Raw genomic sequence first — 22894 nt, 5'->3', positions numbered from 1 at the left:
CATTCCGTCAAGCGATTCATGTTCTGATGGCTTGCCTTCCAGCCCTTTCCAGACAGTCATTTGGTTCACCCACCCCTACCGCGCAAACGAGTTGATTGTGTACGATTCGGTGCTGCTTATCGTGCTCAAAGCAGCGGAAGGACTCGGGCTGAACCTGGGCGAGTCTCATTCCTCTATGGCAAATTCAAAGCGAAGTCCTCCTTCCAATACAAAGTAACAGGAAGGACATTGCAGTCGAAGTGTGTAGGACGGTGGATTACCATCTCCACTGCCTGCAGAGGAACTCCGGGGCATTCATGCTATTGTTCCCTCTGAATGTCGCATATCGGAAGCTTGAGCCCGAGTCGGACGAAGCCAGGTAGATGGGGAAGATTACGACGGTGACTGCTGACATCCACGGATTCGAGATCGGTCGGCGTGAGAATATGCCCCGGGTGAGGAATGTGTCTACCTAAATCATTTTCCCTTTTGGGCTGAATTAGCGAGCGATCTGCAGGCCCGGTGGATCTGACTTGCATAAGACCGGCCAATCAGCTACGGACCCAATCTCGCGCAATGAGCCCGATGCAGCTTAGCGTATCTGAGTGTAAAGCTTGGCGTTGCTGTCTTCAACACCATTGGTCATTTCTTTCACTTGTTCGAACAATAAGGATCCACCAGGACATATTCCGTACAGTCCGCTAATTAGGCCGCCCATTGCATCGGCTTCAAGGATGTCATCACAGATGATCTTTGCTTTACTAGCTCGCAGAATCTTCCTCATCGGGGGGAGGCTGTGGCGACGTCCGTACTGTTTGGTTGATCGATTCACTGCAGCCTTGTGACGGCGTCAGGAGACGATTTTCAAGCAATATAAAAGGCTCGCTGTCGACCAATGGCAATCTCATTCAGCAATGACATTTTATCTTCAAGACACCTACTGCAGACATTATCACTTCAGATATAACATCGAGTTCTTAAGGTTATAACATGCATCTGTCGACCCCTCTTCGTCGCCAGTGCGGCATCCGTCCTTCCATGTCTTACACTACCAACCACATCCACCAAATAAAAACTCCCTACAGTCCGCGGAGGATGCTTTACCTGGGGAGTTATACCTGCTCACAACCTATACAGGAAAGCAGACACCCCTCGGACCAACTACACCCGAATAACGCCTTCGTCGTCCCCGGCTCTTGTCCCCAAGATGAACCCCGTCTATCCCAATCCCCGCCAGGTCTACCATTGCTAGCGTTCAGCAAGAAGGGGACGACCGCGCAGCCGGGATCGATGATTTATTTTGTGTTTTCGAATCCAGACAACCAGCCGCGGTTCGAGGACGAAAACAAGCACTATGCGGTGTTTTATCATGGGCTGAATACCGTCAGCGTACCGTTTGATCGGAAGACGAATAGCTCGACGATTCCGGAAAGGGTTGATCCCGAATCTAGTATTATCATGGTTACTATTGCGGATCGGCAGGATGCGCCCACAGAGGAGAGTGCCGTTGCCGGACCGTTGATTATTCTGGAGCAGCCGAGAAGTTTGACGTTGGAGGAGCCGACTGCTGTGTAGGCGCTGGGAATTTGGTGTAACTGGCTGAGATTTTACCTAATGCAACCAAAGTATGGATCGGTGGATTGGTATGGATGTGCGGATTGTTTCAAGCTGTCTATATTGAACTAGAGTGAGGTTGTAGACGATAAATTACCCACACAATATCAAACTCTATGAATATCTGGGGGAATTCAGTAAACTATTAGTAGAGTTGTCTATATAGGAGGGAGCGGTTAGCTAAACCTTTCTGAAAGGACACTGGCCGCAACATGCGATGGAAGGCAGACATTGACCTTTTTTCCCGCCTAACGGGATTTCTATGTGGCTGGCTCGCTCTTGCTAATTGCGTTACCACCTCGATTACGAGGCAAGGGATCTGATTGACATGGCTTAGACCCCAAGCCCAGTGGAACTGTTGACACTACTGTTACAACCCTTGCTACTTAATGGGCTAAGGCTAATTCTTTCCCGAGTGTAATTTCAGTAATTAACACTATAAAGAGACGCCTAGATCATCGAGCAATATAGTCAGCCAGACCTGTGCCTCGTTTCATGGATCCAATATCATTCCTAGTCCAGAACAACAAACCGCGGGCTGACAAGTTGGAATGCCAGGGGTGGAAACAAGTGGTTACCCCGAACTCTGGGACATATCTGCTGTTCCTTGCATTAAATTCACTCGAAGGACGAATGAACTAGGGTTGCTTAAATGTGGCGTGCTCACAGGTAAGGGGAATGGCGGAGACTACCTCCACAGATTGGAGGTTCCGGAAGAATGCTATAGTAAGAGTATAGGTTGCGGTAAATCATTATCTTGTATCTCCCTTGCGTAAGGTCTTCGAGTACTTCCGATTGCCGGGCCAACACCCAAGGAAAGAGGTCGCTGTGGAAAAACCAGTTATTGTCCTTTCGCATATAAATAGGAGGTCCCCTTCATTCTTCCGCAAGCCTCTTTCATTCATCGTTTGCAGTCCGTGGACCCCAGCCCCCCTTGATATGCGGCCAACTTGACTGAATCGTTCAGACGTTCTGGATGACCCTAAGGCCAAGTCGAGCTGGGACACGACTGCCGTCCAGCGCGTCTATAAAGAGCCAGGTCCCTTTTTATATTCTTTCCCAGTCTTTTTCTCTTTAGGACCTTTTCAACGCATAACCACGGGTATCTATCACTATGGATACTCCACCAGAAAAGGACTGGATTCAGCTGGACAGTGGTCAGGTCCGCAGCGGACTTGGCCTCGTGTCATCCAGAACGTCTGAACGGCTCAACCAAGTTGACCGGATTCGCGCCAACGGGGTTGGGGACCACATCGCGCTTCCTCAGCTGGTTGTCTGTGGCGATCAATCGGCAGGCAAAAGCTCTGTTTTGGAAGGAATAAGTGGAATCCCGTTTCCTCGCCAGGACGGAGTTTGTACTCGGTTTGCTACAGAAATCATCCTTCGCCACGAGCCAAAACATCGTCGAAACACCGCCACCATCATCCCTCATATTGCCCGCACGGAAGATGAAAAGGCAAAGTTGAAGGCCTTCCGCCGCGAGGTCAACGACCTAGCGCATTTGCCCGGCATTATCGCTGAAGCCGCAAGACTGATGGGCGTACAAGGGTTGAATGACTTTGCTGATGCGCCGAGTTTTGCCGCTGATGTACTTCGCTTGGAGATTGTCGGGGACACTGGCTTGCATCTGACCCTTGTTGACCTGCCTGGGCTGATTTCTGTCTCTGAAAATGACGACGACGTGCAGCTTGTCGGCGATCTGGTGAACTCATATCTGGAGAACTCGCGGTCGATCATCCTTGCTGTGGTCCCCGCAAGCAGCGACGTGGATACGCAGAGTATCATCCAACGTGCTCGTCGTTTCGACAAGGACGGGTTTCGGACTGTTGGAATCATTACCAAACCTGATCTCATCAATGACGGCACCGAAGGACGTATTGCAAAATTAGCCAACAATGCTGATAGAACGAAACTGAAACTTGGATTCTTCCTTGTCAAGAACCCTCGGCCTATTGATTTGGAGAAGGGCATGACTATGGCTGAGCGTCGGAAGATGGAGGCGGAATTTTTCGCACATCCACCTTGGAACAAACTTGGACTCGATCCTTCACGTGTCGGCATAGACAACCTTCGAAGCTTCATGCAAGACCTCCTTGATCGGCATATTGAACGCGAATTACCGAAGGTTCGAATGGATGTGGCTCAGCTGCTGAATGAGATCAACAAGGAACTCATGGACCTTGGGACTCCGCGCACTTCGGCTGCGCAGATACGTATGTACCTGACTCGCATTGCGACAGACTTCCAGAATCTCGTGAAGGCTGGAGTTGAAGGGATATATGGTAACCGAGACGGCTTCTTCCACGAAATCAATGATGAGAGAGACTGTCACCGGCTTAGGGCCGCAATCCATGCGGAGAATGCGAGATTTGCCAACTACATGAGACAACATGGACAGAAACGCAAAGTTGTTTCAGCTGAGCATCCGGAAGATACTGAGACGGAGACCGGCCAGATCTTAGTGACCAAAGAGCAAATGTCGGCGTGGATCAAGAAGGTGAGGTCATAGGCATGTCCCAATAACAGGAAGCTAACCGCTGCAGATATATAACCGCACCCGTGGCCGAGAACTTCCCGGCAATTATAACCATGCATTGCTCGGTGAACTATTCCACGAGCAGTCATCTCGTTGGGGTGACATTGCTCGCGACCATGTCAATGCGATCACAGATCTCGTGTGTCGGTTTATTCAGTCTGCGTGTGCATTCGTGATAAAAGATACCAATGCTCGGGAAAGCATTTCTCCTATGATCACCGCAAAATTGGATGATAATGCGGACTGCGCCTTCCATGAACTGAGCAAGTTGCTAGATGATGAGGCTGGTTGTCCTATCACATACAACCATTATTATACGGACAATGTCCAAAAGGCGCGTAACAACCGTTCGAGGCAAGATCTTGGCACATCGCTCAATAATGCAATTAACGGAGACTGGAAGGGTCGCTTTCATGTAAGCAACTCGTCTGATGAGATCAGTCGGCTTGTGGCGTCTCTCCAAAATCATCACATCATCGTTGATATGGAAGAGCGGGCATGCTACGAGGCGCAAATAGACTTGGATGCCTACTACAAGGTTCGCTTTCCATTGGGTATTCGGATCCACGTATATTGACAATATGCTAGGTTGCTATGAAAACTTTTGTCGACAATGTCTGTCGCCAAGTTATCGAGAGACATATTCTCACGAACCTTCCAACGGTATTCAATCCGATGACTGTCAGTAGCTTTTCGGATGAAGATCTCGTCTGCTTGGCTGCTGAGTCACCTAGGGTCAGTAAGCGCCGGGTTGAGGCTACTCAGTTGCAAGAGGCATTGATGGACAGCCTGCGTGAATTGCGTTGATCTTGACATTTGTACTGCTCCGGCGAGGGTTTTTTTCCAAACCTTGGTTTTCCCTGGCCGTCACGCAAATGCGGGAGCGATGTTCGCTGCTTTGGCTTTCTGTCTTTCTGATCTGATCAAGAAGCAATGTGCTTTTGTTATAGAGCTACCTGAAATGGCATTCTGAGTATTTTTCGCAGACCAGATGCTCCGTACAAAATAATTTCATACCTGAGTAATCTGTCCGGTTCCTATAATGATCACAAAAGAACAGAGTCCTGAACTACCAGATTTGTACTAGCAAAGTATCTGTGGGATATGGGCGGATGTCTGAGAAACTAAGGGATGCTGGAACCAGAGAACCTGTCGTTCAGGAATAATATCGTCTTGTGTCCTACGGTTTCTGGTCGCTCGTGTCCATATTATTTTTCCGGCACGGACAGAAAGGCGACTCTACCTGGTCTACCCTGCTAGGAGAGTCTTGTCTATGAGCTCGAGCCCGCTACCTTTGGTTCTGATAGCGATGATGCGGAAGAATCCTTTCCCCTTTGACTTATTAGGATCATCCTTGGAGGTGTTAAGAACGCGAGCCGCCACTATATTAGGCTCACCTTCCACAGAGACTTGTAGTTGAGATAAAGCAATATTTGTGTGATATATTAGTATATCTTGTCAAGGACTCAAGAGTAACTTTCTTATCCTTGTCTTTATTAAGTACCCCTAAGGTTATTCACAGCTCCATTATACCTTGCTATTCATCAGGAAGTCGAAGTTTCTCCAGGCTGGAAGACTTAGCCGCAGGATATTATAAGGATCCTTTGTGAGAAGGTAAGCTCCAGCTGTATGACTACTAGCATGACTAGTTATTAGCTACAGAGCTATATCTGCATTCCATGAGACTGGTCTTACTGATACTAGTTTCTTTAAGGTTTCCTCATACTACTGTTTATTCTCAGCAACTTATTTAATTGAAGTACTTATAATTCCTGTTAGTATTGCATCCTTGATCTATGCTTTATTGTAAGACTTTAGTGTCTTTTTCATAGAATCGTGTGTATGCTATGGTCTTAATGCTCTCTTTTATATGTGGATATTGCACCACAACCTTAAGTTATTACAGAGAGTATCACAGACTCGTTTAGTTTAAGTACAATAATCTCGATGAGGTCCTAGCAACATTTGAGTGGGCCTAGTAATATAGACGGTGGTTTACGGGCTAGGGCCAAGTATGGGAATGCAAAGCTAGGGCATAGTTTAAGTTCCATCTAGTGAGAATAGCTTCGGTTCATCTCCGACAGTTCGACACTGAGATCCCGCTCAGATCCTTCTTAGACCTGTCGGCGTGTTTATTGGTGGAATGCCCGGTAACCCTAGATTCTAGTTCCAAATGGGCCGTGTTGAAACGGGAGCTGTGTTTCAGGTTGATTTGAATATATCCTTGCTCATCTCCCCACGTGTTGACGATTGACGCATGCTCCTGAATAGCTTGTATGAGAGTAAGAACTACAATTAATTAATCACTTGGTTATTTTATCGGCGTCTATCTACTCCAGAGTAATAAATCACAGGCATCCCAATGACTGGCCTTTGGCGTTACGTTCTTTTCCAGTCGACCTGTTTTCTCTTCAACCACACTCTTTTGTTTAGCTTCTGTTCTTCATAGCTGGTTCTTTCTTTTCCTACTACTGTCATTCATTTCACAATGCATCTTAATCTGTCTTTCTTTGTTGCGTTGCTCCCTCTTGCCTCCAGCTTCGTCCACCCTGGACTCCTCGTCACAGACAGCGACATCACCCGCGCACAGCAAAAGATCAAAGCAAACGCAGACCCATGGACCACCTCCTGGAATGTTCTAACCCGTGTCCGTCTCTCCGACGCCAGCTACACTCCTTCACCAGCCAGCGTCGTTTACCGTAGCGACTGGGACGGCAACACCGCAAACGCAGAGGACCTGTGGCACGACGTCGCCGCCGCATTCAATCTTGCTGTGCGCTGGAAGATCTCGTCCAATACTACCTTCGCCGATACAGCGAGCAACATTCTCCATGCCTGGGCCACCACGCTAACCGCCCTCGGCGGCGGCGATGACAAGTACCTGACAGCCGGACTGCAGGGGTACCAGCTTGCCAACGCCGCCGAGCTGCTCCGCGACTATGAGCCTTTCGCGACGAAGGTCCTTCCGTCTGTGATCGATATGGCCAATAAGATCTTCATCCCGATGCACTACAAGTGGCTGCACCATGAGGAGCCATCGCAGCATAATGTCCTCCACTTCTTCGCAAACTGGGAGCTGTGCAATATCGCTTCTGCCATGGCCATGGGTGTCTTGACAGACAACCAGACGGTCTGGGACTTTGCGGTGGATTATTTCAAGGAGGGGGAGGGAACCGGCTCCATTCATAATGCCATCACGGATATTGTTGAGGAGCCTGGCACAGGGACGCTGCTCGGCCAGGGCCAGGAGGCCGGTCGCGACCAGGGCCACTCAGCGCTGGATGTTCAGTTGCTGGCGGTGGTGGGGCAGCAGGCCTGGAACCAGGGGGAGGATTTGTTTGCGTTGAATGATAGTCGTATTTTGAAAGGGTCAGTCCCAGTCCCAGTCCCTTTTACACTTTTAACTTCCAACTGACGATCTTAGGATTGAGTACTGGGCGCGGTATAACCTAGGCCACGACGTCCCCTTCGTGCCCTACGCCAACGGCATCGTCAGCTTCACGGAAATCAGCAGTGCGTCGCGCGGCGCGATGCGGCCTACCTGGGAACTACTGTATAGCCACTACGTGATGATCAAGGGGATGGATGCGCCCTGGACGACTAAGTTCCTCAACGAGTCTCTGAACTATTATGGGGCGCAGAAGGGGGCGCAGGGTCCTGGGGCGAGGGATCCGGTCATTTTGATGGCCTTGGCTGGGGGTCGTTGCTGCATCATCTGGATGAGAAAGATGTCGCGGCTCAAGATTCGGGCGCAAACACACTCATTGCTTCCCCGTCGGCTGGTAAAGCCACCTCGACGCCGCTAACGTGGAGTACGCCTGGTTCGATTCCCGCGGTATCCTCTGGCGGAAAGTCGACTTCGGCAGCGGCCGCATCTACGAGTGCCGTTAGCAGTACTCCTTCGCCTCAGTCGTCTCCTTCCCCCTCTTCTCCAGGCACGAGTACTCCTGCAGCTACTCCAGACCCCTTGCCCACCCCGCGTCCTACCAAAGCCGGCCAGAACCCCGGTCATCGGGGACACCGTCATCACCATGGACGCAAACATGGGGCATGCCATGCGCATTCACAAGTCTAGGATAGAGGGCCCGTCCGTAAATAAACTAGTTCCTAGAGCTGAGTCAAAACAATATATCTTCTCCAGATAAAAAATAAATAGCTGCAGGCTGCAACAGGTGATTATTGTGGATTCTGGCCCTACTGTGATAACCGTCCTTCCAGAGATGAGATTCTCAATTCGAAACTAGATAGACTAATATCCACGTAAACCTCCTGGCGTGGGCCACGAACTGCATTACCATGGTAGCTGATAACAGAAGGCAAATGCCTATACCAACTTCCTCGCCTTTGGCGCCCTCGCAACCCAGTACAAGAACAACGTCGCCACAACATTAAAAGCAATGTACACCCACATGATACCAAAATTGCGCCCCCTGGTCCCATAGTTCGCATGAATCCCCGCCAGATACACATTTGTCTCCTTGACCTTGCAGAACTGGCAATTGCTTGTGACATTCCCATCGAGCAGGTAGCCACCCGCCGCCGTAATATGCTCTGCTATGTACTTACCACATATTTTACCTGCAGGCAGGTTGAACGTGGTAAACTCACTACTAGTGCACATCATATTTACATTTGCCAGTCCTGTCAAGAGGACAGCAGAGACGTAGTACAAGAGTAGGGAGGCTTAATATAGGAAAATCTAGAAGCAGGGTATCTGGTCCAGCAAGGCCAGGACACTGCAGAAGAAGAAGGCTAGGATAAAACAGAAGTTAGTAATATTGCTGCTGTTATTAGCAGAGCCAGCAAATAAGCTACATAAGTGCGTGAACATTAACACCCAGACTAGGAATACCTAGAAGAGGAGCCACACCCCTGCAGCCTGCTCAGGGCCCTGCTCAGCAGTGCTGGTGTTTTGGTAGACACCAATGGGAAAGTAAAACAGCAACCATATAAATACCAAAGAGAGGGTGCACCAGGGGATCTCGACCAGGATTCAGGCAAGCATAAACACTTTCCAGCTGTATGTTTTGGAGGGTCTCTTGCGGGCCTTGTAGAGCGAACGCTGCGTAATGAAGTGCAGGAATTGCTAATCAACCAGCCGGCCCACAATGCTCATCAGCTTGAAAATAGTGAATATCTGGTTTTGTAAGCCCTGGATGCTTAGTGGGGAGTTGAGGAAGACCAGGCTGATGAACAGGCTGGTAGCAGTGCAGAGGAGCAGTTTAGAGTAGATAAATAACGGGGTGCGCCAGGTGTGTTGGAAGGCGCGCTTTGTTACTGTGAGGAACTGGCACCAGAAGGGGGGGCAGGAGTCGATGGATGGGCGCGGCTAATGAATTCGCCGCCATCATCGCCTGTTAGAGCGAGATCATGGGTAAGCATAGCAAAGACGACTTGTTTCAAGGTCCCGAAGCCTCAGCACTGATCTCCTAGGCTGGTGACTTGCTCTGGAAATGTAAGAATAGGGCGAGGAGCATCAAGACCGGCTAACCTACTAGAGGTCTCCCTTTGCTGGGCTTCTAATTTGCGCCGCTTTCCCAGAAGATGGCTGATACCATGGCTAATCTCTACTTGACATCATTTAAATTGACGTATGTATATCTCCGAGGGAGACCAGGAGGATACTAACTCTGAGAGACTGCAGGCATCAGATACTTCACGCCCCTACCTTTTGGCTCGAGTACCAAAGATATTGGGACAACCCCGATGGGGCAGCTCCTAGTCTATGCCTTAAAGTTCTTCTCATCATTGGCATAGGATTAAGTCTATACGACCATGGAGACAGAGCTGCAGCCACTTCATAATATTGACTTGGTTTAACAATGGATATACACTGCTCAGACCTGGCTTTCCAGGCCGCTGGAAAAGGATTGCCTGGACATCTCTGGCCTGCAAATCTACTGCTTGAGTATCCTGGCCTGGCAAATCTTCTCTATTAGTGATGATACAATATAGATCTCTATTAGATTGCTTGTCCACAGCGCCATGCAACTTAGTTACACTGGGACCCTAAACACCTACCAGCTATATCAGTACTGCAAGCTGAACTGCGCTGGAGGCTTTGGTATATGATTCTTAGATCTGCCATCCAGGCGTCCCTGGACTTGTGGATGCTGCTAAGGATCTCCTTTAAAAAATTTGATACTGAGCCACCCTGCAACATCAATGATGATGATGAGCTCAAGCCAATGACAGAGCTCCAGCGGTACCCAAAGGACACCTTCACAGCTACATCCGTTCAGCTTGCCCTCATTGAATTGCTGCCCGTCCGCCTCCGGATCGTCCAGCTCCTCAACAGCCTCCACTCCGAAATCTCCTACGACCAAGTCCTCTTGCTAAGCTCTGAGCTGATCGACGCCCTCCAGGCATGCAGCCACTAAATAAAGGACGGCAATGGATCTACCCCCTTCCACCGGAATCTCCTAGACTACCCAATCCGTCGCTTCATAATCCCGCTGCACTCTCGTTCAGCAACGAGGACCGCACCAACCCGCTCTTCCGCTCGACGCAGCCCTTGCCCGCCTGATGGCTACAGCCGGCGGTCTTTTCCGCGAGGGCATCCGATGCGCCACCTCGGCAATCAGCCTCAAGCTACTAGCACATGTTGAGACCCAGCATCTGAATGGCACATTACACCGCACGCGCCAGTACCGCGATTTCCTCAAGCAGGCTGTCCGCGATCACATCCCCCAGTCTGAGGAGCGCATCTGGCTGGGTGAGACGAATGTGAAGAACTGTACAAACAGGAATGGCCTTAGTATGAATTCGAGGCCATACATATACTTATGATGATTACCCTCCACATTCTTATTCATATGGCCTGATGCTACATATATATACTATTTAGTATCCATATTTTAACATAGTCTAGCGGTAAGTTTTTTATGAGCTTTAGAAACTTTTTGTACACTTCGAGCTACCTGCAGCTGAGTAGTTAAGTTAGGGCACGGCATGCCACGAGTCATAACGGCTAGTAAGTAGCATGGAGCAGTAACACCTACGAGGTGGGCAGAGTGTGGGATGTAGAACAGGACCACAACTGTTCTCATGGACAATAATAAGTAAAAGAAAATGGACTAAATTAATGGCTTCAATTCACTCTCCAGCCAAAACTTCGCTCCGCTGACGGACTGCAGAAAAGCAAAAAGAAAGCCGAACGCGGGGGTCGAACCCGCAACCTTGAGATTAAGAGTCTCACGCTCTACCGATTGAGCTAGCCCGGCTGCTCTGGTTGAAAGGGAGATGCATTAAATGGCATATGAGCACTCCCATATCAATGAGTATCTCCAATCTGGTCGTACAAAAATATAGCTTGATATTCTTTTGCTACCTACCTTTGTTAGCAGCGGGTGATTTGCACATCTACCAAGTCATGAAATAATGACCATATTTTTGTTTCATCACCAGGATACAGTCAGCGGCTCAATTGCTCCATAATCAAAGGCCACTATAATATTCTTTCAGTATGAAACGTGGTGATCCCCTAACAATCAGGTCTGTAGGCCCTAGAGCAATCGACATACATGGTGTCCGTTACCATGCAAAGGAGATGCCGACGCTGGGAGGGGGTCTGAATGGTTCTTTGAGGAGCGCGAGTGTCTACCTACCCCTACTAGCATGTTGCTTGTTCGTATCATGATGGGAAAGGTAGCAGATGGGAATCGTCTAGTCGAAATTTTGCGGAATACCCCTATTCGGCAATGCCAGCCAGGTTCACTTAGATATCTCCAAAGTGCTTTTGACGGATCCGTTCCATAGCCAGTTCTTCAGGCATTGCTTGTAGGAATTTGTCAATCTCATGCACCCAAAAAGAGTTCTGTGGGTTGACCTGGTGGGCAGAAGTATATTCCCAATATGATGGATACCAACCAGAGGTTTCCCAATCAATGATACCAACGATATCATCTTGGCGAACGAGGATGTTGAGACTGCTAAGGTCACCATGTGTAAATACCAAAGGCCAAGTCTTGCTTTGTTGTTGTTTGATAAGTTCCTGGATTTCAGGGCCCAGTCTTAGATCAAATTCCATGCCCCTGCGTAAATGCCGATGGAAATCCTGGGTTGTAGCAAAGGGACCGAAGCGCAAGGAAGGCCCAGGAACACGGCAGTCAAAAAGCGGTCCTCCATCAACCGAAGCCACCCCCATGCCTTCTGGGGCTGAAGGTCACGCATCTCGTGGATGTGTCTTGCTAATTGTGAAAGAAGTTTTGCCTTTGAATCTTCGCTTCGTCTTACCCAGCCACTGCCAATGATGTCTCCCTTAATCCTTTCCATCACAATGTAAGTACGACCAGAATGAGTGAATGCACATAAGGCTTTTGGCACTGGGATAGATGTATGTTGCCATATGAAATGCATTGTTGATGCTTCAGACAAATGCACGCGGCGACCATATTTGACGCATATTACATCCGTCACCATGAGAACATTCCCTTCTCGATGTCGAAAACGATCAAGAACTCTGATCGCTAGAAGCGTCAACCACCGATTAAGTAAATTGCTATTGACTGGGTTGGATGCGCTCAACGGAGGAGTGCATGGCGAGGAGGGCGGCCCTTTTTGACTCGACGACATTATGATTGCATTCCCTAAACGGCAAAGTATTGGAAATATATTTCATTCCTGCTCTGCAGAGGAGTGTAAGTATGGATATTAAAGGATCTAGTGGTTGAAAAATGGGCAGTACTGTATTAGAATAATAGTCTTCTGTGGAAGTGATAGTAGGTGGTGATGTGAGGACGGTGAGGTTCATGCTGGATATAATATCCTTAACTTCTTCCACATGATACCACGTGATGAATACTAGGTCTATCCTCCGGCTGGATTATATCCCCCACTATAAAGCGATCACTGCACGTAGTATTAAAGAAGATAGTGCTAAACACGAAAGCTCCATACTTAAGCTCATTCATTATATGAACCATAGTTAATCACTAACTAGATCCCAGATCGTCTACCGAGCAGAAAACTACGGCCACCAAGGCCATTGCCCTTTTTGTTTTAGTAGGTGAGCGGTGCCGCCCTGAGCTCGCGCGACTTGGGTGCTGTGGCCAAGGCGCCATCCATCCTCGCTGTTGTGCTGCAGAACGCCCTGCTGACGAACGACTGGGCCATCAGATTCCCGAACTTCGCGGGTGGGCAGCTTCGGGTGCTCCACGAACGACACCGTGTGCAGGCAGGAGCAGAGGTGCTTCCTCCAGCAGACCGCTGGTGGACACTCGATTACCTGGACGTAAATCTTCTAATATATATCTTTTGTGTCAGTAACATGGCTGACGGCCTACGTAGATATTGGTGAAGGACTGAGGACCTCTCTACTAGAGAAATTGCCAAACAAAAGCCAACCGACGGGGAAATTATCCCAAGATCCAGCAGTATGAGGTTGAGCGCAATGAAGCGTTTCGAGAGCGGTGGTTCGTCCGGCTGTCACCGAGCAACCAGAACCGCCCGGATCAGCTGGACAGAAACGAAATCGTCTTCTCCGGCGGGCCTTCAATCGGTTACTTCGATTCCCGGCCTTGATCAAACGGGATGCGAATCAGCATGCTTCACCAGCTGATCGCTTGTATCGAAGTGAGTTGGTATCTTCCCCTTTTTGCTGATTACTTTACTAACCACAGGATCCGACACCGATGAAGAGGTTGAGCAAAACAATATCAAAGACGGCATAATCTAAAAAAAGAAAACGCGAAAACAGATATTACGAAGGCATGCTCGCTGTTTGCGGAAACTGACCACGCTCCCAACTTTAAAAAAGCTCGATTCATTCCACACTTCAGGAGCAACTCCAAACCCTCAAAATGGCTCAGAGAGACCCTGATGACAGAATTGTTTATCTGGCTTGCCAGCATATTTTTCGTGGCTCTAACTCCCAGATCCGAAAGCGGAAGCCTGTGATGACCTTGCTCCAACAGAACAAACCTGCCCTGACAGATATTCTCCGGGAACACAGTACTGAACGCACGTGTAAAGTTGCTAAGAGACTTCTTGAGGATCAAGTATTCTACTCAACATTAAGAGCTAAGATCCGATTTCCCGAATTATTTGATGTGTCACCTGCTCAGAGCGCTGAGCGAGAGGCTTCAGAGGCGGAGGCGGCAAGAGACGAGGCTAAGGCAGTGAGGGAAATCTCCGAGAGGAAGACTTCACAAGGAGTCGCGATTCAATCCCAGGCGCGACCAGCCAACAAGGAAAGTGATGAAATTGATGGTTGGTACTCCTATGAAAGGATTTTTGTGATAATTGTTGACAGCCAGCATCATCAGCCTCTGGGATAGAAACTGGTGTTAATAATTTAATCCCATCTCTCTATCCAGTCTACATACATTACCGAAGTCAACACCTCATCACGACAAGCATACAAAGATTGGTGGAAGAAGCTTGTTTCGCCTACGCTCAAAACCACTTCCCGCAGCTTTTGGTAAGAAATGGCTGGGACTGCCCAGAGGCAGGGGAACTCACTGAGTGGACTAAGCTTCTTCCCCAGTATTTAGGTGAGATGGCTACCATAAATAAAAGGAGCGAATTATTCCTCCTTCTCTGTGAATTGAGACACTCTGCCGTCCACCGACTTCAAAAGACTGCTGGAGGTGTAGAGCGTCTGGCTGAAAACGCACAGCGTTTTCTTGAAGTTTTGAATGACTCTAGTCGTTCGGAGAAGGTCTCCTTGCTTCGCAGAGAACTAAGTATGGTGATCGAAGAACTCAAGCGCAACAAAGACTTCCTTGAGCGAAGATATCTTGGAGAACTGAAGGAAATACAGGCCAGACGTGCGGCTTTGGACATGTGGGAACAAGATGCAAAGAACGCCATGATCAACAGTGACTCACAATGTCTGGACGACACTGACAAAATTCTTGCAAGAGTTGTTCAATATCTAGGTCCATATGGCCCAACTAGAGAAGATGGGAAGGGAAAGATGCCCATCGAGTGTCCAGAGTTATCAGATTCGGAAGAAGAGTTCCTGGAGAGTGTGGTAGCCATCAACAGTTCTGACTGTCAGGCATTGCAAGTTGCCAAAAGCAGCGAGGGTCTATAACAAGGGACTGCATTCTTCTTCTCATGCTTTCTTGTGGTCAGTTGTCACCCCATCACCGCAAGGATCGAGCTTATAGAGGGTACTATCAGTCTCTGCTTAAGCGGAAACGACGACTGCTCTTGAAAGAGATAGGGGATCCAAAAGCAGCCAAGAAGATTCTGCCAGTCTTAAGCAATGTGAATACGCGAAAACTGTTCCAGTAAAAATGTAATGATCTGGCCTTAAGCAGTGGCCAACCTGGTCTTCCTGAAAGGTGCCCTGTTTCGGGTGCTCTGAAGGCGCTATTGTTTCGGGCATGGCAAATTTCAGCGCTTCTCAAAACTAGCAGACCTTGCCTAATTGATAAACCCTAGTAACCGTCTAAGTCTCAACCACAGTAACTAAACATTCAAAAGGAGGTGATTTTGACGTATGAAACCGGTCTAGAAAGCCCTTAAGGGTGCCGTCAGCAAATATCGCCACCACAGCTCAACCGTCAAGTGAGTCAACATGCTACTTCGAGTAGCTTGTACATAAAAGCCGAGCGATCAAAGCCTTCCTGCCGAAAGAGGCCGTCATGCACTGCTTTGGAGACAGACGGGAGAGCAAGTGGTCCTCGACCAAGAGCGAGGGCAAGAGCTGAAGCGCTTGAAGCATCCAGTCCATTGCCGACAGCCGTAGTGCTTCGACCTCATTCAGCCGCTAAGGACGATATCCTACAAATATTGATGGCTAAGAAGGCTCGCCTGGGGTGAAATTGAGGAGTAGTTCGGTCTGCGCTTTGCCAAGAGGACTTTAATATCCCTGCAGATGCGTTGGTCGAGAAAGCCGAAGCTTACAGCTCCGTCTACCAGATGCTCGAAGCGCAAGAGCCTACCTAGCTCTACCCAACCTCCTGCTCAAATTATTCCACAATCTGCAACCACAATTCTCTTACTAGGTGTACCACTAGCAGTACCGTGTTTTCCAATTTCCTTGACAACATCATTAAAGAAAATATTAGGTTTGGACATGATGGGCCAGACCGCCAGAGTATCTTAATGCAAGGGAAACTGATGTGATATGCCAGCTCAGTTCAGAATAATGTGGCTCCTTATATATGTGGGTTGACAAACCCCTCCACTGACTGCACTTGCAGAAACTGGCCTTGATTGGATAAGAGAGCATAATATTAAGTCGCTGTAATTACTCCTTTTTGTTCACAGCAGTAGGGATCATTTCAGCTCATATGCCACCTTGACCTGCTTTATCCGCATTAGTCCAGATGCCTCACCTAGTTAATAGCATGTTTCTCAGACGGGATCTTGACCACCAAGGAAACAACGAGACGTCCTGAGGCTGGCTGAGTTTGCACAGACATATTTGCTTTGCTTCTTCAGCTCACCAGCAGTCACAAGTTGTTTGTTGCAGCCGAGGAAATCCGTATCTGCAGCTTGAGTGGAGATGTTCAGCTCTCCATTTGCGTCCACAATAGAGTGCTGTGGAAAATAAATACTGTTTCTCTTCTCTAGACCCTAATTCTGACCAATTCAATCTTGTCTACCTCTATCATAGTCATTATTAAACTTAATATAAGCAAAATGCGCTTCTTTGCACCTGTTGTCCTCCTTCTCTCAGTGTCTGTTGCAAATGCAGGCGTCGCACGAGAGTATGCGCTAGTTTCCACCTTCGAAAGTGTGCCGTCCTCCCAGTCGATGAGGAGTGCATATCCTTTACTGGACAATTGAGTAGTCTGTGAGTATCTTACAGAAGCATCCAGTCCTCAAAGGACATATGCCTGATTCCATTAGCGACAACCAGATTTCTTCCATGCAGGTCCCCGATGGGTACATCTGCCAGCTTTTCAAGTATGTCTCAACCTTCAGTCTAGGCAGGATCATTTGGGCTAATGTTGGACAGCATCACTGGCTGCCCTCCTGTGAGCCACACCTTGACCGTTAAGTTGGCTTCTGGAAAATGGCCCGTTTTCGATTTTCTCCCTAACTCGAGATGGGCACCATGTTAACTTGAACAAGGCCGTTAGTAGAGCAATCAATCCCTTAGCGACGGCTAGTTTGAGAAGCCGGGAGGGTCAACTATAGAACCGGTCAGAACAGCTAGTACAATCCTGGACTAAGTACGAAGAAGCCATACCACATCGTTGCGGGTAATCATCGTGCATCTGGTCAATCGAGGAATAAACCAGAGGCTCCAAAACCACCTTGTTCCCGGTCTATGCGGAATTTTCGACGTTCCTCGCGAGCTCGACGCCGGCAGCAGAACATGCTCAGCAAACGCCAGACCTTCGTTCACCTCCACAGCTTGGGGTATCGCAATGGCATTATCGATTTTCTTGCTCACGACCTCGGGAGGATAAGGAGGTCAATTTGCTGTCTTTGACCCTTAGCACAAGATATCTCGCACGAGCCACGCACTTCCTTAGCAGGTTCGCTTGAGCTCATTTTACCGCCATGTAAACCAGGAACCATCGGGTTCATGATATGAGCGCGCTGGAGCTTTTAACAGAAATCATACTAGAGCAATTGCGGTAGGCAGACCTGTTTATATCCAAGCTTTGGCGACCACTCCTTCGCCGCGATGAACAGCTTGCGCTGGTCCAGACCTACACAGCTTAGCTCATTCGCCTCAATCTGGGAAGGATCTACCTCCGAACTGAACATCAACATCCAAGTACTGTTCATATAGCACCTGAAGAACGGAGTAAAGAAGACCACTCAAGGGAGCATTATCAGTTCGGTTGACGATCTCCGCACCCGCTCGCTTCGCATCATGTTCGGATATGAGCGAACCAAGCCTGTACATATCCAAGATATAGTCAGGGCTCCTCTGGTAGGAGCTTCCCAACACAAACTTGAGCTTCTCTGTAGAAACGCCCACTGCGCGCAGCATAGCTGTGATGGTGTACCTATAGAATTCGACCCGCCGCTCCACCAGCTCAATCGAAGCTTTAGGTTGTCGAGGAACGAGTGGATATCGGCCAAGAACACCGTTAGTCGCAGCTGGCCGCTAGCAGCTGGGCTATTTTGACGGCTGGGACGAAGTAGGCGCAGCGCAGCCGGCCGGTTGTCGCGGTACCTAATGGTGAGTGTCAGTGTGATTCTACGCGTAGTACAGTGATATATACCGCAGTATACCCGCGGGTTGTTTCCTTGCGCTATGATTTTCTCGACCATTCGAAGTTCAGCGCCACTGGCTCCGTGCTTGCCATGGCCGAGCGACCCCCGAGAATTTTCAGAGCGTACGAACAATTGGGTGCGTTGTAGGATAAATAGGGCTGGTGAGATATATGTACACAGGCTCACTCGGCGTCAAGGATGTAGATCTCGTTTTTCTCGGTAGCTTGTAGACTACAAGACTAGGGCTTGGAATTAGATGAATACAGCTACTTAGGGTTGGACTCAATATTTCTGTTCCACTCAGAATTGATGTTGTCGGAAGCTGAAAGCACAGCCAACGAGGGAATCTAAATACTTATCACAGATAAAGTATTTACATACTGGCCGATGATACAATACCGTAACATGAGACTCCTACCATTCTAGCAGTAGGGTACTATTTATCAGTTGATCGAGAGTAACCACACAATCTAATCAATCTTTATAGCTAAGAATTTCCTTATATATCCAAAATCGGACTGCCTACCAACAAGAGCAGCCGGGCTAGCTCAATCGGTAGAGCGTGAGACTCTTAATCTCAAGGTTGCGGGTTCGACCCCCGCGTTCGGCTTTCTTTTTTGCTCCGCAACTTTTTTCCTCTTTTTCGTTGCATTACTGCCAGCATCTGACGACCACTGTCAAACTATTCCTGAGGTATCGTAATTGTTCGCAGACAAACCCAGCTGCAGAGTCCCGACGTAGCGACTCTAGACTGAAACAGACTAAGTACTCCTTCGACCAGGACTTTGTCACCAGATCAATCAAAGAGATACTCTATTTGACGCAGAGGCGACTTGCAGTAAATAAATGTCCGGGGCGAACAAAAAATGCTGTCAAGGTGAATCATGACACAAGAGAGAGTCGAGCTTCGACCTGAAGATCCGAGCTTCTCTCAGCTGTTCAAAAATGGCAGCCGCCGTCTCACGAGCGCCCTGTTCGCCCAGGAAGAAAAAGTGATTACCATGAATCTGCCGGCACATATTATCCGGCCGTGAGTGGGCCAGTTTAACAACCTCCTCCCAGCGCTGCGGGCTCAGCGATCTATAGCCTCGGCCTTCGAGAGTACTCACAAGCTGCTGCACCTGCATGAATCCCCAGGTGGCCTTGTCCGCAAGTACATGCCGTCCATCCAGAATGCTGTCACCGTGCAGAGCAGAAATCAAAGGCCATTGACGAAAGTTGTACGCGTCGGCATCTTCCGTTGAGGTATATCGATCTTCAACAAACCCACGCTCCGGGGAATAGCTCAAGCCAAAGCCGAGCAAGCCGACAGGCGTGCGTCCGTAGTAGCCGCGGAGATAAACATCGTCTGGAATAATGACACGGGAGTTTAACCGATTCTGCTTATGGACCTGGTCCAGGAAAAGCTTCGACATCCTGTCGAGTGCAGCATACCCTTCGGACGTCATTTTGATATCCGGGGGAGTGAGCCGAGAACCAGCGAGTCCAGGAGCAGCCGCCAGACCCACGAAAAGCTCAACGGTTAGCCCCCGTGCCTTTGCTGCTTGCGTGTACGGAACCACTACCCGGCCGCCCATACTCCAAGCGACAAGCACGACCTTGGGCGACAGGCCATGCCTCTCGATCACCATCTTCGTGACCTCCGCTGCTTGCAGACTCCAATCCCGAATACGGAATTCTGGTGCTGTCGCAGCCATGATCTCGTCCGGCTGGCTCTGGAGCGGGTACGAGATGGCAAGTAGGCCGTAGCCCAGTTCGTTTAGCCAGTGCGCCAGGAAGTCCTCTCTGCGACTTCCGGGATGGCCGCCATATGAGATGCGAGCATTATGGCCACCGCCCGGTATGAAAACAATCAAAGGATTGTCGCGATTTGCGGGACTGAATGTGTAAAGTGTTGGGAATCCTGCGACAGTATCCAAGTGTTCTCCTGCATACAGCAAGGTGGGGGAGTTGTCAGTCATGCTGTTGGATCGAATCCAGCTGTTCACTGGAAACTTTCCCACTGGCAAGACTGCCCTTCATGGGTCTGTGGTTGATGACACACCACATGCTACAAAAGTAGAGTGACTGTGTTGATGTCTAAGGAGGAAAAGTTGGAGAAGGGTCTGTCGTTGATTTAAGGGGAGTGCGGGGATATGGTTCAGGGACAGCCACGTAATCCATTTGCTCAGGGGAAGTTTACAAACACATGTCAGCATGACAGTTGAATACGCTTAGCTCTCTTCATGAATCGCAGAGTTTGTAAGGACGAATTAGTTCATGTTATGAGTCACGTATGAGAGGCATACAATGCAGACATCAAGACACATAGTCAACTGAAAAAACCACGATGAAATGGCCATCATATCAACAAAGGCACCAAGAACGCTTCGACAATATCAGAAACAAATACGACTATCTATGTCATAGATCCTACTCCCCGTCAGTTTGTTTGGACCTGGATTCCTCCCTCATGTGCTCCGCCGGATCCTTTCTCTCGATGAACGCATGAACCACAGCTGTGAGTTCCTTGATCTGCTCCCGCAGCTGTATGATCTCCAACGTGCAGTTCTCTGCATTCGGATCTGGGGTGGTGTCCCGCACGGCCTGTCTCCAGGTATCGTCCACGTCAAAGTCAACTTCCTCGGCAACGTCCTCCCACTCCTGGACAACATCGTCATCCTCTTCTCCTTGGCGACGATTCCACCGGATCCGGCGTGCCTCGCGGGTCTCGAGCGTCGCGATGATGAGTAAAAGTGGTGAGTAGATGATACTCATGATGACCTCGTTTAGCTTGGCGTAGTACTCGCGCGGCATCCACCACTCGAAGGGGAGGACGAGAAAGATGATTTCGAGGAGGTTGAACGCTAGGCTCGCCGTTAGTCGCTGCGCGGTCCGCAGAACAATAGGAAAACTCACGAGGAATGAAGACGTTTTCGTCCGGTGCCCGAACAAACTGCATTGTCTTCAGCGCGAAGATCGCCATGTACTCGTCCACAGCATTGCCGGCAATATCCTCATAAGCGCTGTTGTAGAGCGCAATCAAGATGTTGAGCAAAACTATTTCCCGTCAGCAAAACAACCCCCGGGCGTGCTACGAGCCGACCGACTTACCAATCATGACAATGAAATTGAACAAATAGTAAAGAACGAGACCAAATGGGAACGCTAGTTCCTCGAATACCCCGAAATCTGGGCTCTGCATGACACTGTTGGCCATTCCTTGTATGATACCCCTGGTAAGAGCGAGCTCGCCGTCTGCCTGGGCCATTCCGTAAAACGCCTGGAAGAACCCGCCGATAATGACAAAAAGAAGGGCAAAGAAGATCAAGCTTTCCTTCATCATGACTCTCAGCACCACGAACATGGCGCCGAAGAATTTGAATGAATCGAGGTAGAGCATCATACGCATCCAAAACATTGGGCCTGCCATGGCTAGGAAATTGTAGCTCAGCTGGTTGAGTGTTTTCCTCTGTTCATCGTTGACGGAGCTCGATCGCGTCAGCGCGGCGACACGGAGGAAGAATGACACCGCGAGGATGGTGTAAAGAGTCGAGTTGAATGCGTTCCAGAAGTCAAAGTAGTTCCTTCCAACCTTCCAGAGCTTGGTGAGCTCGTCACAGATATAGGACAAAGTCATGACATAGAGGATTCCTTCAACAACGTCCAGATCTCCGGTAGAGTTGACAGTATTGATGACGATGGTATACAGGAGGAGGTATATCAACGAGAAGAATATCTGACATGCGTTCTGATAGAGAGGAGTTCTCATACGGTCAGGATGGAAATGGATCCTGAAGTCTGTGTTGTCTTTGTCGTGGTAGGGAACGAAATTGGTCGGGTTACCCTCTTCTTGACAGAACCATCCACGCCAGAGATACTTGATACACTTCTGGTATCCCGAAGAACCTATGACTCTCAGAGCATGGAGATCCACGGCTCGCTCGATGACGTTGGCCGGTGTAGTTGGTTCTCCGTCCAGGAAGATGGAGTACCTCTGTAACAGGGCGTCCTTCATGAGGGAGTCCTGGTTCTCCTCGGACTCGATTCTGAAAGCCTTGGTTAGCATTAAGCTTTTTAGACATATATGAGATGGCTTTGCTTACATGCGCTTCGCAATGACCTCACATGCCAGCGCGCGACGCAGGTGCAGATCAGATTCCCAGAGTTCGGCCCCTGCCTGGAGCTTGAACCACCGTAGGCAAACAAGGAGACAGTACACCACACAGGCTTTGTGATCATCACCACCTGCCTGCTTGGCGGTCTGGATCACCTCGTCGGTGATGATTCGGCTATTAGGCTTGGTGATGGAACTCTCGTCGATCTCGAACGGAATGACCTGTTCGATCTGATATTTCAGCCGGAGAGCCACCTTCGTCACTTCCTTAGCAGGACTGACAGCGGCCGCCTGGTCAGCCCTGTAAGCCGGAAGCACTATTTGCCATGTTAGCGTCAGAAATGAGCGATGCTGGCCGGTGACCAAGCCCAGCCGTTGGTGATGACGTACAACGCCGCCGTTCTGGAGAACGGCGATGGTGAGTTCGACTTCCAGAGCTGAAGATGTCTCCCCAGTACCCCATACTGAATGCTGTGGACTGTGATTCTACTCCGTACAGTCCAGGATTTCTCAAGAGCAGTATGCCTGATTCGAAA

The 22894-nt window shown here is 49.2% G+C and overlaps 10 protein-coding genes and 2 non-coding genes across 12 annotated transcripts; 6 read left to right on the top strand and 6 right to left on the bottom strand.

Annotated features, from left to right (window-relative positions):
* The first annotated feature begins 898 nt into the window (after positions 1-898).
* On the top strand, positions 899-1722 carry P174DRAFT_446451 (uncharacterized protein). Its single transcript, XM_024828581.1, has one exon. It carries the CDS (start codon positions 970-972, stop codon positions 1552-1554), a length of 585 nt encoding a protein of 194 aa, XP_024677201.1. The 5' UTR covers positions 899-969; the 3' UTR covers positions 1555-1722.
* A 985-nt stretch (positions 1723-2707) lies between these two features.
* Positions 2708-4936, top strand: P174DRAFT_380140 (putative dynamin GTPase; the record flags this gene model as incomplete). Its single annotated transcript, XM_024822956.1, has 3 exons — positions 2708-4090; positions 4137-4667; positions 4718-4936. The coding sequence occupies 3 exons, from the start codon at positions 2708-2710 to the stop codon at positions 4934-4936; spliced, it is 2133 nt and encodes a 710-aa protein (XP_024677200.1).
* Positions 4937-6543: 1607 nt separating this feature from the next.
* P174DRAFT_446450 (uncharacterized protein) lies at positions 6544-8268 on the top strand. The gene is made up of 3 exons (XM_024828580.1): positions 6544-7498; positions 7554-7695; positions 7797-8268. The coding sequence occupies exons 1-3, from the start codon at positions 6618-6620 to the stop codon at positions 8202-8204; spliced, it is 1431 nt and encodes a 476-aa protein (XP_024677199.1). The 5' UTR covers positions 6544-6617; the 3' UTR covers positions 8205-8268.
* Positions 8269-8453: 185 nt separating this feature from the next.
* P174DRAFT_465111 (uncharacterized protein) lies at positions 8454-10011 on the bottom strand (the record flags this gene model as incomplete). Its single annotated transcript, XM_024830500.1, has 7 exons — positions 8454-8732; positions 8760-8812; positions 8867-8940; positions 8998-9110; positions 9141-9191; positions 9225-9458; positions 9973-10011. 7 exons carry the CDS (start codon positions 10009-10011, stop codon positions 8454-8456), a joined length of 843 nt encoding a protein of 280 aa, XP_024677198.1.
* Positions 10012-10197: 186 nt separating this feature from the next.
* P174DRAFT_436111 (uncharacterized protein) lies at positions 10198-11067 on the top strand (the record flags this gene model as incomplete). Its single annotated transcript, XM_024825977.1, has 4 exons — positions 10198-10455; positions 10601-10844; positions 11001-11002; positions 11056-11067. The coding sequence occupies 4 exons, from the start codon at positions 10198-10200 to the stop codon at positions 11065-11067; spliced, it is 516 nt and encodes a 171-aa protein (XP_024677197.1).
* A 212-nt stretch (positions 11068-11279) lies between these two features.
* On the bottom strand, positions 11280-11352 carry P174DRAFT_t182. The gene has a single exon. It is a non-coding gene; the product is annotated as a tRNA-Lys (tRNA).
* A 494-nt stretch (positions 11353-11846) lies between these two features.
* Positions 11847-12703, bottom strand: P174DRAFT_465110 (kinase-like protein; the record flags this gene model as incomplete). Its single annotated transcript, XM_024830499.1, has 2 exons — positions 11847-12277; positions 12298-12703. 2 exons carry the CDS (start codon positions 12701-12703, stop codon positions 11847-11849), a joined length of 837 nt encoding a protein of 278 aa, XP_024677196.1.
* Positions 12704-13841: 1138 nt separating this feature from the next.
* Positions 13842-15210, top strand: P174DRAFT_72341 (uncharacterized protein). The gene is made up of 2 exons (XM_024832436.1): positions 13842-14338; positions 14395-15210. Exons 1-2 carry the CDS (start codon positions 13930-13932, stop codon positions 15165-15167), a joined length of 1182 nt encoding a protein of 393 aa, XP_024677195.1. The 5' UTR covers positions 13842-13929; the 3' UTR covers positions 15168-15210.
* Positions 15211-17185: 1975 nt separating this feature from the next.
* P174DRAFT_425949 (Nucleotidylyl transferase) lies at positions 17186-18035 on the bottom strand (the record flags this gene model as incomplete). Its single annotated transcript, XM_024825334.1, has 5 exons — positions 17186-17221; positions 17280-17489; positions 17561-17635; positions 17684-17748; positions 17792-18035. 5 exons carry the CDS (start codon positions 18033-18035, stop codon positions 17186-17188), a joined length of 630 nt encoding a protein of 209 aa, XP_024677194.1.
* Positions 18036-18799: 764 nt separating this feature from the next.
* On the top strand, positions 18800-18872 carry P174DRAFT_t183. The gene has a single exon. It is a non-coding gene; the product is annotated as a tRNA-Lys (tRNA).
* Positions 18806-20330, bottom strand: P174DRAFT_415289 (thioesterase domain protein). Its single transcript, XM_024824421.1, has one exon. It carries the CDS (start codon positions 20221-20223, stop codon positions 19135-19137), a length of 1089 nt encoding a protein of 362 aa, XP_024677193.1. The 5' UTR covers positions 20224-20330; the 3' UTR covers positions 18806-19134.
* Positions 20331-20508: 178 nt separating this feature from the next.
* Positions 20509-22888, bottom strand: yvc1 (putative potassium ion channel Yvc1). The gene is made up of 5 exons (XM_024823820.1): positions 22749-22888; positions 22348-22675; positions 21356-22290; positions 21161-21301; positions 20509-21108 (listed from the first exon to the last, which is right to left on the bottom strand). Exons 1-5 carry the CDS (start codon positions 22819-22821, stop codon positions 20675-20677), a joined length of 1911 nt encoding a protein of 636 aa, XP_024677192.1. The 5' UTR covers positions 22822-22888; the 3' UTR covers positions 20509-20674.
* Positions 22889-22894: the final 6 nt, after the last annotated feature.

The sequence above is a fragment of the Aspergillus novofumigatus genome (genome assembly GCF_002847465.1).
Source record: "Aspergillus novofumigatus IBT 16806 chromosome Unknown P174scaffold_13, whole genome shotgun sequence".
NCBI lineage: Eukaryota > Fungi > Ascomycota > Eurotiomycetes > Eurotiales > Aspergillaceae > Aspergillus > Aspergillus novofumigatus.
The sequence above is the reverse complement of the archived record's forward strand: the minus strand, read 5'-3'. Positions and strand labels throughout refer to the sequence as shown.

Bases quoted from the DNA above. Each gene is read 5' to 3' on its own strand.
- yvc1 (XM_024823820.1), bottom strand. From the start codon at position 22,821: ATGGGGTACTGGGGAGACATCTTCAGCTCTGGAAGTCGAACTCACCAT. The intron at 22,291-22,347 runs GTAAGCAAAGCC...CAAGGCTTTCAG, and splicing joins GAGGTCATTGCGAAGCGCAT to AATCGAGTCCGAGGAGAACC. The intron at 21,302-21,355 runs GTAAGTCGGTCG...GACGGGAAATAG, and splicing joins CAATTTCATTGTCATGATTG to TTTTGCTCAACATCTTGATT.
- P174DRAFT_72341 (XM_024832436.1), top strand. From the start codon at position 13,930: ATGGCTCAGAGAGACCCTGATGACAGAATTGTTTATCTGGCTTGCCAG. The intron at 14,339-14,394 runs GTTGGTACTCCT...CAGCATCATCAG, and splicing joins GGAAAGTGATGAAATTGATG to CCTCTGGGATAGAAACTGGT.
- P174DRAFT_446450 (XM_024828580.1), top strand. From the start codon at position 6,618: ATGCATCTTAATCTGTCTTTCTTTGTTGCGTTGCTCCCTCTTGCCTCC. The intron at 7,499-7,553 runs GTCAGTCCCAGT...TGACGATCTTAG, and splicing joins GATAGTCGTATTTTGAAAGG to GATTGAGTACTGGGCGCGGT. The intron at 7,696-7,796 runs GTGATGATCAAG...TCCTGGGGCGAG, and splicing joins AACTACTGTATAGCCACTAC to GGATCCGGTCATTTTGATGG.
- P174DRAFT_446451 (XM_024828581.1), top strand. From the start codon at position 970: ATGCATCTGTCGACCCCTCTTCGTCGCCAGTGCGGCATCCGTCCTTCC.
- P174DRAFT_415289 (XM_024824421.1), bottom strand. From the start codon at position 20,223: ATGACTGACAACTCCCCCACCTTGCTGTATGCAGGAGAACACTTGGAT.